A 13,048-nucleotide genomic window follows, 5' to 3' on the forward strand; every position below is an offset into this window, starting at 1 on the left:
GGCAGTTCTAACATGCAGAAACATTGGAGGTTGCAGAGAGTATTGGATTTAGTCACTCCCACCATTGAGAGCATCTGCACGAGCTGCTGCCTCGAGAAGGCTACATCTATCATCAATGATCCCTACCATCCAGGTCATGCCTTCTTCTCGCTGCTATCATTGAGCACAAGGCACAGGAGCCAGAAGTCCAGCTGCAGGAACAGCTACAACTGTCAAGTTCTTCAATGATTTCAACAATTCTAATCCTGTCTGAGCAAGGGAAAACAATGCACCACCTCCTGCACTAGCATGGACTTCTCTCTGATGTGGGCCAAATGGCTTATTTCTGCTCCAGTGTCTTACAGTAACACACAAAGCGCTAGAGAAATTCAGCGGATCAGACACCATCCATAGAGGGAAATGGACAGTCAACGTATCTGAAGTCTCTTGTCTCTGATTGTTGTTTTGCACAAATGTCTTGTTTTGCTCAGTCTTTTTTGTCACCTACTTGTACATAAAAGGTCCAAGTGCCTCAGGACTCACACCAGCAGGTTCAAGAGTTACTACCACACAACAATCAGGTTCTTGCCCATCGATTTAGAATTTCCCACATCCAATTATCTCACCTTAAGGACTCTTTATCCTGTTTTTCATGTTCTTGTTATTTACTGCTATTTATTTATATTTGCGTTTGCTCAGTTTTTCTTCTGCACTCTTTCATTGATCCTGTTATAGTTACTATTCTCTAGTGAATCTCAGGGTTGTAAGTGGTGACATATATGTACTCTGATAATTAATTTACTTTTGAACTTTTTAAGAATTAATGTAAGACTTTTTTTGTATTGTCAGAATTCATGTCCCAATGATTCTGCTGAAAACGAGATTTTTCATTTTAATACATCACCATACTTCTGTATGTGACAATAACTGACTTGACTAAGAGAGAAAGAAGTTTAGGATCTACAGTATTTAGTTGGTACAGCCAACGAAGCAATATAAAATCAGGAGAGTGCGGGGAAGAAAGTCAGGCTCACTCCGTCTTTAGGTTGTAGGCCTGAAGAATGTTACGCAAAAAGGGAGACAATCGGGGAATTTGAAAGCAAGGAATAAGAAACTTAAACCGGAAGCTGATCCCACTTGGTGAGCACGGGTGTATTACTCATGGAGCTGGCTGCGTCAATTTGGGCCCCCTTGATTGCCTCATTGAGATGAATTTCGTGCAGCGGCTATCACTTCTCCACTATTTTGCACATTTGAGTATTCCTATCTGGTTCCCTCGACAGCCACTTGTTCAGTTGCACGAAACCGTCTGTTTATCTTAAATGTCCATTTTTTGCGCAAAGAACCAGCTACGCCCGACCGTTAGACTGACATTTACAGTTGGAAATTTTGCCAAATTAATTTTGCGACCGGTTTCGACTTTAAAACGTTACTGAATCACCTCCAATGATTAATTCTGAAAACTTAAAAAGACTAGATGAATTAAATGTGACGACTTTGCCCCAAAAATACAATTCACATTGACGCAGGTGACTCGCACGATAAACAAATCCTAATTTCACTCCTAATGAAGGGTTTCGGCCCGAAACGTCGTCACTACCTCCTCTCATAGATGCTGAGTTCTGCCAGCATTTTGTGTTTTTATTTATCTCCAGCATCTGCAGATTCACTCGTGTTGCCTAATCCAGTGAAGTTGATTGCTGATGTTTCAAAAGCAGTGCAAATGCATATTTTTTCGTAAGGTAATGTTGGATTGCAAAGTTGTTTGCAATATTTATTTTAACTTTGGCTCCGAAATCACCCATAAATTCCCTGGTGTTCCATTCACTAGGTGGGCGAGACGTTTACTCTCATTGGTCATTTAACGGAATGTTGATAGGCACATAGACCAATCGATTTTAAGATAATTCCGAAATTCCATTGGTGCAAATGGACTGTAGGCACCTCCCTCTTCCACCATTTAATGGGAGCTGCCCAACAAATCCCGCCTCTTTTGACCTCGTGACGGGCAGAGATTTGCGAAGTGATTGGCGCTCAGTGCTGTCTGTCATGTTACGTAACGGGGAGCGCGTCTGTCACGCCGGGACGACCGTGTGCGTCAGGGGGCGGAGCTTGGTCTATAAGCCGGGCGCCGGGAGCGGGTTAGTCCCCCTGTCCATGGAGGTGGGTTGTGTCGGCTCGGAGCGCGGTCTCGGCCGCCCCCCTCGTCTCCTGATGGATCCCCGGGCGGAGGTGCAGGCCACCGGGCCGGACTCCGCGTCCGTTGACGTCTACGAGTCTCTGCCCGAAAGCGCTTCGGTCAAGGCGCACATGCTGGCAGGCTCGGTGGCCGGGATCCTGGAGCACTCGCTAATGTTCCCTATCGACTCGGTGAAGGTGGGTACAGCGTCGGCAATTGACAGCCCTCACCGCTCCCCTGGCACGTGGTTCGGGGCATGGGCCACTGATAGAGATGATGATTGGTGGCACGGCCGGTGGGTGCAGGGGCAATGAGTACTGGTTAGCTGGGCTGTTGGTGTTGGCGTGGCGAGGGTAGGTGCAGGGCTGGTGAGCGTGGGCTCAGGGGCAGTGGATGCTGGTGTGAATGCCATTGGTGACTGGCCATCAGTCCACAGAGCAGTAGTTTCTGTGTAGTGTCAATGGTTATCGGCCAGCAGCTCCGGTAACTAGGCGCTCAGGTCTGGAGAGAAGGTGGCATAAAACACTGTGACTCCAAATACCCAGGGTTGGGGTTGGAATTGGTTTCACTTTACCAATGGTACAGTGAAAAGCTAGTCATTTAGATCAGCTGTACGCATTGCATTGAAGCAGCAGTTAAAAACAAAACAGGATGCAGAATAAAATACAACAGCTATTGAGAAAGTACAGTGCACGTAGACAATAAGGTGCAAAATACTAACAAGGTAGATTGTGAGGTCAAGAGTCTATCTTATTCTAGGGAATTACTCAATAGTCTTATAACAGTGGGTTAGGAGCTGTCCTTGAGCCTGGTGGTATGTGATTTCAGGCTTTTGTCTTTGTTGGCTTGGTTTGAGTTGTTCTGATCTTGATAATTTACTTGCAAGCGTTTCATCATCATACAAGGAGACATCATGAGTGTGCTGTTAATTGTAGTGTGTCCTCCGAATGCTTGGCCTTTATATACTTTTGGTCACAGGGCAAAGAAACGTTTGCGAGTGAATTCCCAAGACCGGAGAATTCAACCCCACCACAGACCACCCGAGCTGCATGTGATATGAATTTTGTGTCTTCGTCCAATGGAGAGAAAATGACTGGACCGGGAGAGGTCTTTGATTATTTTGCTTGTTTTACTGAGTGGGAAATACAGACGGAGCCCATGCAGGGTGGCTGGTTTCCCTAATGTACCAAGCTGTGTCCATGTTGCTGTGCCATTTCTTGTGGTAACTGGTAGAGCAGATGCCATAACAAGCTGTAATGCATCAACTAAAAAATTAAGGGTTGATGGTGACATGTCAAGTATTTATGAGATTAGAATATTAATCTCTTGGTAAGGGTTCATGATGTGTTATAACTGGATATATATAACTGTACACTGCAGAATCAGAAACTGGTTTAATATCACTGGCATATGTCTTGAGATTTGTTGCTTTTGGCAGCAGTACATAATAATTAAACTGCATATTACAGTAAGTATATATCAAAAAAGTTAAATAAGTAGTGCAAGAAGAGAAAAGTAGTGAGGCGATGTTCATGGGTTCAGTGTCCATTCAGAAATCTGGAAGAGGGGAAGAAACTATTCTTGAACTGTTGTGTGTGCCTTCAGGCTTCTGTACCTCCATCTTGATGGTAGCAATGAAAAGAGGGCATATATTTGGGTGATGAGTCCTTAATGATGGATGCCATCTTTCTGAGGCATCATTCCTTGAGGTCCTGGAAGCTGGGGTGGCCAGTGCCCGTGGTGGAACTGACTGAGCTTGTGCCTCGCTGCAGCTTATCTCGATCCTGTGCAGTGCCAGTACCCCCACCCCGGCCCACATACACACAATACCAGACAGTGATGCAGCCAGTTCTCTTTGGAAGTCTTTGGTGAAGTATGAAAGCTCCTCAGTCCCCTAATGTAATATAGCCACTCTCGTGCCTTCTTTGTAACTGCATCGATATGTTGAGCACAGAATAGTTTATCAGATGCTGACACCCAGGAACTGGAAATCGTTTATCCTTTCCATTTCTGATCCCTCGATCAGGACCTCGTCTTGCCCTTTCTGAAGTCTACAATCAGTTCTTCCGTCTTACTGATGTTGAGTGCAAGGCTTGTTGCTGCGACACCACTCCACCAGCTGATCTATCTCACTCCTGTATCACCTTCTGAATCACCTATCTCATCACCTTCTGAATTTCTGCCAGCAATAGTCATAGAGATAAACCACAGAATAGGCCCTTCTGGTCATTTGAGCCACATCCCCCAGCAATCCCCCGATTTAATCCTAGCCTAATTCTGGGACAATTTACAATAACCAGTTAACTTACCAACTGTTCTGTCTTTGAATTGCGGGAAGTAATTGAAGCATCTGGGTGAAACCCACGCGGTCATGGGGAGAAGGTACAAGCTACCTACAGACAGTGGTGGGAGATGAATCTGAGTTGAGCTAATCACTGCGGTGGGGGAGGGGGAGGTGACTGCACAGGATCGGAATAAGCCGCAGAAAGTTGTAAACTAATGTCCAATGTTAGAAACAAGCAAGCTGACGGCCTTCAAATCATGAGACTGCAAATTTATAGCTGGCATTTGGGCTGTGTCAGGCCACACAGTCATGGGTGTAGAGAGAGTAGAGCAGTCTGCTGAGCACACATCCCTGAGGTGTGTCAGTGCTGATCATCAGTGGGTGGAGATGTTATTTCCAACCTGCACAGACCACAAGCATCCAGAGGGAGGTACAGGGGTCTCGGTTTTGGAGCTTTTTTGGTCAGAGCCTTTGGAATAATGGTGTTAAACACTGAGCTGTAGTCAATATACAGCAACCTGTCCAGATGATGAGCCAATGAAATCGCATCCACTGTAGACCTACTGTGGCAAAAGGCAAATTGTAGTGGGTCCAGTCCTTGCATAGTCAGAAATTGTTCCTAGTCATAACCAACCTTTCAAAGCACTTCACGCCGTAGATGTGACTGTGCTGGGCGATAGAATGAGAAATCATAAACCTGGTATTACTCTTTAATTTGGGATCTATCAGGAGATGACAATATCTGTTCTAATCTATAGTTGTGTATTCAGGGGCATTGGGACTGCTCTAATTAGTGGATTTCCCTGTTATCTCTGTAGCTGGTAGCATTATAATATACTACTTCAGCTAGAGACACAAGTGCATGCTTACTGCCAATAACCTGTAGGCTCTGACTCTCGGGCACTTTCTGGGACTGTTGGTATTATAGAGGAAAGTATGCCTCCAAGATTTGTGGGTCTAAAGTGGCTAAAGAGGGCGATATGAGAACTGCCGGTTCTTCCACAGATGAGGCAGGGGTTAGAGATGGGTGGGAGGTGTGTATCTGCGATCTTTGGGTCTGGATAGTATGCTGCATACAATACAGGCTAGTGCTCTGAGGAAACCATATTCCTGTTTTATCCCTCATTATTGAGGTCCCGGCACTGTTTTCTCGTGTTGCTTTCCCATTTGAGTTATGGCCCATTGCAGGATTACATGCTGAACGCGTTTGCCACCTGAGGCATTCATCATTGTCTGCCCTAATTGAGAGTTGCCTTGAGAGATGGTGCAAGTGTTCCAGATTTTTCGGTGTCTCTGAACTTTAACTGTTGAAGATTGATATTGTATGGTGGGGTGGATTGCTCAGAGCCTTTTCATTCTCTTGTGAGCTTCATTGTTTGAGTTGACTATGACTTTTGGAGTCCTGTCTCTCAGCATATTAGCAATTGCCAGTCACTGGGATTGGGGCTGATTTTTGCTGTTGGACTGAAGATGTAAATAGAACTTTGTTCTGTGGATTAGCTCCACTACAGCAGTGAAGTCAGTAAGAGATAAGATGCACCATCTTGCAACAAACATCAGTAAGCGTCTTAGCGATGATAGAGCGTTGCTTGACACTACTCTGCACTAAGTTTTGTTTGTTGTGAACCTGTTCGTTAATGTCATTAATTCCATGGCAGCATAGTGTTTCTGCATCATGTAAAAGAATTTCTTCAGGTAGCCAAATTTGAAAAGGTTATCTACTGCAGGCCACCTCAGCTGATGGAGTCTGGGGATAGTCTAAAGTCACCAAAATCTCTTGGTGATCGATGCTGTTCCCTGTAGTTCTCTTTAGAAGATTATGATCATTGAAGATCATCCATTATGCCGCTAAATCAGGGTTGCCCAATTTACATTATGCTATGGACCAATACCATTAAGCAAGAGTAGGAACCCCTGCTTTAAATGAATGGAGTTCACATTGGGAGAGGATACGATTGAGGAGGCGACACATGCCTCCAAACCCAACAACAAGGTTATGGTCCTTAAGGGGATTCTCTAATTGTCATGGGACATTCGAAACAATACATTAATCATGCCACTACACCTTGGCAAATTGGTGTGTGCTACATGCAGTGCTGAGACTGCTGTTTTACACAGTGGAGGAAGCACTCATGTAAAGTAACCAAGCACTTTTATCCTTAGGCGTACATTTTATGCAAACCAGTGAGACCTCTCTTTCAGGAGACGCTCCTTTAGATTGTAATTTGTACTCGCCATAAGTTGTTCTGTATTCGGAGTGCTTGTCTGTAGTGTAACGTGACCTTTGTACCTGAGGAGTGCATTTGAATAAATCATTGACTGTGGGTTATATCAGAGTAATGATTATGTTCTCTTGAGCACTGTGACTCTTGCCTGGGGTGCAATGCATCATTACCAGTAGTTTATCCACTTGGGCAGGCATGCATTCTTTGTAAAACAATGCAGTCAGTGATGCCCTAAGGTATGAATGCATGCCATTAAAAAATAACACCGGGACATCTCTCTTTGTAGCATATTTCTCTGTGGTTTATTGAGTTAAGACATATCTAGTTTAAGAATCAGCTTGGAGCTGCTCTCTCGGGCATAAGTTTACCAATGAATTGTGTTTACCTAGAAGTTCGCAATGAGACAACTTTCTGCTGTAGCAGTGGTTGGCTGTTTCATTGTAAGTGGCAGGATTACTGCTGTTATAAGTCAAACCACCCTGGAACCTTTCTCTGCATGAATAGAATATTCAAATAGCCTGTCTGTTAAACAGAGCATCGGTTTAAACTCTATTCATGCTCCATTTATTATTAGAGTCATAGAGACAGTTTTGCCCAACTCGTCCAAGCTGGCCAAGTTGCCCATCTCTCTCCCCTGGGGTTCCCAACCCTTTTTTATGCCACAAACCCCTACCATTAACTAAGGGGTCCATGGAGCCCAGGTTGGGAGCCCTGTACTAAACCTTGCCAGTCTGTGACCCTGTCCTACTGTTTTAACTTCAGGCAACTCTACTTCTACTGTAAACACAAAGTACACTGCAGATGCTGTGGTCAAATCAACACGTACAAAAAGCTGGAGGAACTCAGCAGGTCGGGCAGCATCTGTGGAAACGAGCAGTCAATGTTTCCATGGATGCTGCGCGACTCACTTTCTACTGTACCAGAAGGGGCCATTTGTGCTGTGCATTTGCTTGCGAACAATCAAATTGAAATCATTTCACTGCATAGGGTTTGGTATATTGCAAGTTACATTGCATCAGAATCAGGTTTAATGTCAGCAGCATATGTCGTGAAATTTGTTAACTTAGCAGCAATGCAATACATGACAAATATAGAAAAAAATCAATTACAGCATGTGTGTGTGTATATAATATATATACACATGCACAGGCATATACATACACACACACTTGCTGTAATTAATTTTTTTCTATATTTGTCACTGCTCTTTGAAGCTGTCTTGGGTACTCCAGGGACTGGAACCCATGATGCAGACAAGAATTGTCTGAACTTCCTGTATCTCCCCCCCCCCCCCCCCTCACTTTCCTCCTCCTTGTTCACCACCTCCTTTCCTTTATTCCATGGTCTACTGTCCTTCCCTATTAGATTCCATTTTGTTCAGTCCTTTCTCTTCCACCTATTCCCTCCCTCAATGCCACTTCTCACTCTCCTTGATTCACTTATCATCCACCAGCTTGTTCTTCCCCCTCCCCAACAGTTTGATTCAGTCTTTTCATCTTGATGAAGGGTCTTGACCTGAAATGTTAACTATTCATTTCCCTCCAAGCTGCAGCGTTCCTCTAGCATTTCCTGTGTTTTGCTCCAGGCTTCCAGCGTCTACATTGAAACGACTCTAAACACAAGAGATTGTGCAGATGCTGAAAAGCTTGAATAATGGATGTGCAATGTTGGGGAAACTCAGCAAGTCAAGCAGCATCTATGGAGGGGAGTAAACAGTAATGTTTTTGGGCCAAGATCCTTAATCAAATAAAGAGCATAGTAGCCAGAATAAGGTGGGGGCATGAGGCGTACAAGCTGATAGGTGAGAGCAGGTGAGATGAGGTGAAAAGCTGGGAGGTGAGGGGAGGTGAAAGCTAAAGGAGGAGGAATCTGATGGAAAGAACAGTCAAAAAGGAAGGGGGGGGGGACCTGATGGGGATGATGGACAGATGAGAAGGGGTGAGAGGGTAACCAGAATGGGGAGTGGCAAAAGAAAGGAGGAGGGATGGGTGGGGGGTGGGAAAAGACACATTATCAGATGTTGGAGAAATTGATGTTCATGCCATCTGGTTGGAAGTTATCCAGACAGAAAGGTGTTGCTTCTCCAGCTGGAGTTTGGCCAAAGCATCAAACCATGGCAGTAAAGGAGGTCATGGACAGTCGTGTTGGAATGGAAATTTGAATTGAATTGAGTATCCACTGGGAGATCCTGACTTTTGTAGCAGACAGAGTGAAGGTGCTCGATAATGTGACTAGCCCCCCCCCCCCCATCTGCATCCGGTTATATTGATGTAGAAGAGGTTGCACTGGGAACACTGGATACAACAGATAACCCTGACATAATCACAGGTGAAGTGCCACCTCACCTTGAACAATGGTTTGGAGTCCAAATGATGGTGATGAAGTGAAGGGGCAGGTGTACCACTAGTCATGCTTCTTCTGATCCCTATGGTTATCTTGACCGTATCTCGTCTCATCCTGTCTCCTGTAAAAAAAAAAATTCCGTTTTCTCAGTTCCTTTGTCTTTACCGGATTTGTTCCCAAGATGCAGTGGGGAGGGACAAATAGACAAGGGAGTCACGTGGGGAGGGAGGAAGATGCGCATAGTGGCATTATAGATGGAATTTTTAGAGGGTGATGTATATAGAGGGCCATTGGGATTTGGGTAACAACAAGGGGAACTCTTGTCTGCTATGTGAGAGGATGATGGTGGAAGCATTGATGGCGGTGGAATGGAAAACTCCTTTGAAAATGGAAGAAAACTCTAATGTATTCGAATGGAAAGCCTCATCCTGAAAACAAATACAAGAACATGTGCAGATGTTGGAAACCCAAAGCTGGAGGAACTCAGCAGGTCAGGCAGCATCTCGAGAAGTTAATAAACAGTATACATTTTGGGCCAAGACCCTTCTTCAGGACTGGAGAGGAAGGGGGAAGATACCAGGATGAAAGGGTGGGGTGGGTGAGCGAAGGAGGAGAGCTAGAAGGTGATAGGTGAATCCAGGTGGGTGGGAGGCTGTGCAGACGGAATCTAAGGGTGGCCTCTTTGTGGCACGTGGAGATCATGGACCCACGAGTCTGGAGAAAGTGGGATGAGGTGGCACTAGCTATGCCTGCCCCCTTGTTGGCCACTTAGGACTGTCCATGTTCCAAGCCTTCCCTGGTAATGTTCCCCAGCTCTTCCCCTGCTACTTTCATGACTCCATTGGTGCTGCTTCATACCGAGCTCGTCAGTTTCATCAACTTTGCCTCTAACTTCCACTCCGCCCTTAAATTTACTTGGTCTACTTCTGACACCTCCCTCCCCTTTCTCAAACTGTCTCTGTCGACAAACTGTCGATCAATACCTTCTGATTCCTATGGTTATCTTGACTGTATCTCTTCCCGTCCTGTCTCCTGTAAAAAAATAACTCCGTTTTCCCCTGTTCCTTCGTCTCTACCGCATTTGTTCCCATGATGCAACTTCTCTTTCTAAGACATCAGAGGTGAACGCGATCTTCAAGGAATAGGGTTTCCCTTCCCTCACCTGCATCTTCTCAGAGCTTTATCAGTGATCAAATTTCTCTTGTCCTTGCTTACCACCCCATGAGCTTACACATCCAACACATTATCCTCTGCATTTCTGCCATCTCCAAAGGGATCCTACCATTAATCATATCTTTATCTCCCACACCTCTTCACTTTCCACAGGGATTGCTCCCTGTCCATTTGTCCCTTCCCACTCGCCTTCCTCCTGGCACTTATCCCTGCAAGTGGCCAAAGTGCTACAATTGCCCATTCACCTCTTCCCTTGCCTCCATTCAGGGCTCCAAACCATCCTTCCAGGTGTGGCAACACTTCATCTGTGAATCTGTCGGGGTTGTCTGTTGTGTCCAGTCCTCTTAATGTGGCCTCCTCCACATTGGTGAGGTCTGCTGTAAACTGGGAAATCGCTTCTGTAGCACCCCTGCTCCTTCCGCCAAAGCAGAATTTCCCAATGGCCAAACATTTTAATTCCCAGTCCCGTTCCGACATACCCACTCTTGTGCCAAGATCAGGCCAACCACAGTGGAGGAGCAGCACGTTGTATTATATCTGGGTAGCCTCCAACCTGATACCTCCACCCCCCCTTCTGTAACCCACTCTAGCCTCTTACCTCTTTTCACCTTGGTCCCCTCGTCCTTTCCTTTCTCCTCTCTTATCACATTCCTTCATCTCTGGCCCTTTACCTTTCCTACCCGCCTGTCTTCACCTATCACTCCCCCCCACCTCTTTTTATTCTGTCATGTTCCTCCTGCCGCTCCAGTTCTGACGTAGGGCCGGAGTCTGGTGGGGTGGTAGGTGAGGACAAGGGGAACTCTATCCTGAGTGGAGTGGCGGGCGGATTGGGTGAGGACAGATATGTGGGAAATGGGAGAGAAACGTTTGAGAGCAGAGTTGATGGTGGAAGAATTGAAGTCCCTTTGTTTAAAAAAGGAAGACATCTCCTTCGTCCTGGAATGAAAAGCCTCATCCTGAGAGCAGATGTGGCGGAGACGGAGGAATTGCGAGAAGGGGATAGCATAGTTCCTCCAGTATTTTGTGTGTGTTGCCTGGATTTCCAGCTTCTTCAGATTTTCTCATGTCTTTGTCTTTTTACAAAAAATGTCTCAGCTCAAAATGTCAACTTTTTTTATTTCTGTAAATGCTGCCTGGTCTACTGAGTTCCTCCAGCGTTGAGTGTGATCCTGGTAATGTGCAGTGGAGTCAGAGCAGCTGAGGAAAGTGCAGAGCATCTTTACAAGCAACAGGGTCAGAGGAGGTATCGTCAATATACCTGAGTCAGTAGATTGGTAAACAATGTCAGTGGGTGGTCTGCTTCCAAAGTTGGAGGAAGCAAAGTGTCAGAGGTGGACCAAAGAAATTTGAGGGCAGGTAGAAGTTGGAGGCAAGGGTGATGAAATTGACAAGCTCAGCTTGGATGCAAGAAGCAGCAGTAATCCAGTCATCGATGTAGCGGAGGAAAAGTTGGCAAGTATTACCTACCACTGTTTGCTTGGGAACATGGACTCTCACATCGCTGGTGAAAAGGCAGGCATGGCTGGGGCCCACGCAGGTGCTTTAGTTTGGAGAAAGTGCCAGGAAACAAAAGGAGAAACTGTTGCCGGTGAGGACAATTTTCGCCAGACAGGATTTTGGTGGTGGAGGAGGGGAACTGGTTAGGTCTGTTGTCAAGTGCAGAGTGTTTTAAGGCCTTCCTGATGGGGGATAGAACTGCTGATTTCCCTGGAGGAATTATGCAAATCACATTTAAGTACTTATAGGAATCTACCTGTCTGGGGCTGTTGCTGATGTCAGTTCCCTTAAAGTGGCACACCTTGATTTACAGTTTGCAGTGTCATCCTGGTGATTATGTTGGTGACTGAGAGAGGAAAGAAGTTGGTTAAAAATTGTAGGCAAAATGACATCAGCAAAAAAAATAATAAGCAATTGTTGGCTGTTGTTTGCCGAGTTGGCAGGTCCATGGCTTATCTGGAGCCCTTTGACTGCAATGGATGTCACCTGTACTGTTTCCTAGACCTTAATCATCACAGAATCTGGAGTGGGGGTTCGTGGGTGGTGTAATCAGAAGTGAAGCTGTTCAGGATATGCACCCGTTCTGTTAGGCAGGAGAGAGATGTGGGTGGGTAGAAGGGAAACCCTGTTCTTTGCAAATAAGAGAGATCTCTCCCTGACATTCCAGAATGGAAAGCCTCACTGTGAGTACTGATGCAGCCCATTGAGAGAAGCGGATAACATTTTTGTGCTTGACATGTGGGAAGTGGTGCCATCAACATAACTTAGAGTTGATGATTTGTAAAAAGACAAAAACAAGAGAAAATCTGAAGATGCTGGAAATCCAGGCAACACACACACACAATACTAGAGGAACTATGCTATCCCCTTCTCGCAATTCCTTCGTCTCCGCCTCATCTGCTCTCAGGATGGGGCTTTTCATTCCAGGACAAAGGAGATGTCTTCCTTTTTTTAAAACAAAGGGGCTTCAATTCTTCCACCATCAACTCTGCTCTCAAACATATCTCTCCCATTTCCCGCACATCTGCCCGCACCCAATCCGCCTGCCACCCCACTCAGGATAGAGTTCCCCTGGTCTTCACCTACCACCCCACTGGACTCCGGGTCCAACATATAATTCTCTGTAACTTCCGCCACCCCCAATGGGATCCCACTACCAAGCACATTTTTCTCTCCCCCACTCTTTTGACTCCCTTGTCCACTCATCCCCTCCATCCCTTCCCACTGATCTCCTTCCTGGCACTTGTAAGCGGAACAAGTGCTGCACCTGCCCTTACACTTCCTCCCTCACCACCATTCAGGGCCCCAGACAGTCTTTCCAGGTGAGACGACACTTCACCTGTGAGTCGGCTGGTGTGGTATACTGCG

General features: G+C 45.8%; 1 protein-coding gene across 1 annotated transcript in view; it reads left to right on the forward strand.

The window, feature by feature from the left end:
• The first annotated feature begins 2,090 nt into the window (after positions 1-2,090).
• Positions 2,091-13,048, forward strand: part of LOC132391930 (mitoferrin-1-like) — a 48,116-nt gene continuing 37,158 nt past the window's right edge. Inside the window, exon 1 of the mRNA XM_059965731.1 lies at positions 2,091-2,355. Coding sequence (XP_059821714.1) covers positions 2,137-2,355 — 219 coding nt within the window. The 5' untranslated portion in view covers positions 2,091-2,136. The remainder of the gene's footprint in view (positions 2,356-13,048) is intronic.

The sequence above is a fragment of the Hypanus sabinus genome, chromosome 1, assembly GCF_030144855.1.
Source record: "Hypanus sabinus isolate sHypSab1 chromosome 1, sHypSab1.hap1, whole genome shotgun sequence".
NCBI classification, from domain to species: domain Eukaryota; kingdom Metazoa; phylum Chordata; class Chondrichthyes; order Myliobatiformes; family Dasyatidae; genus Hypanus; species Hypanus sabinus.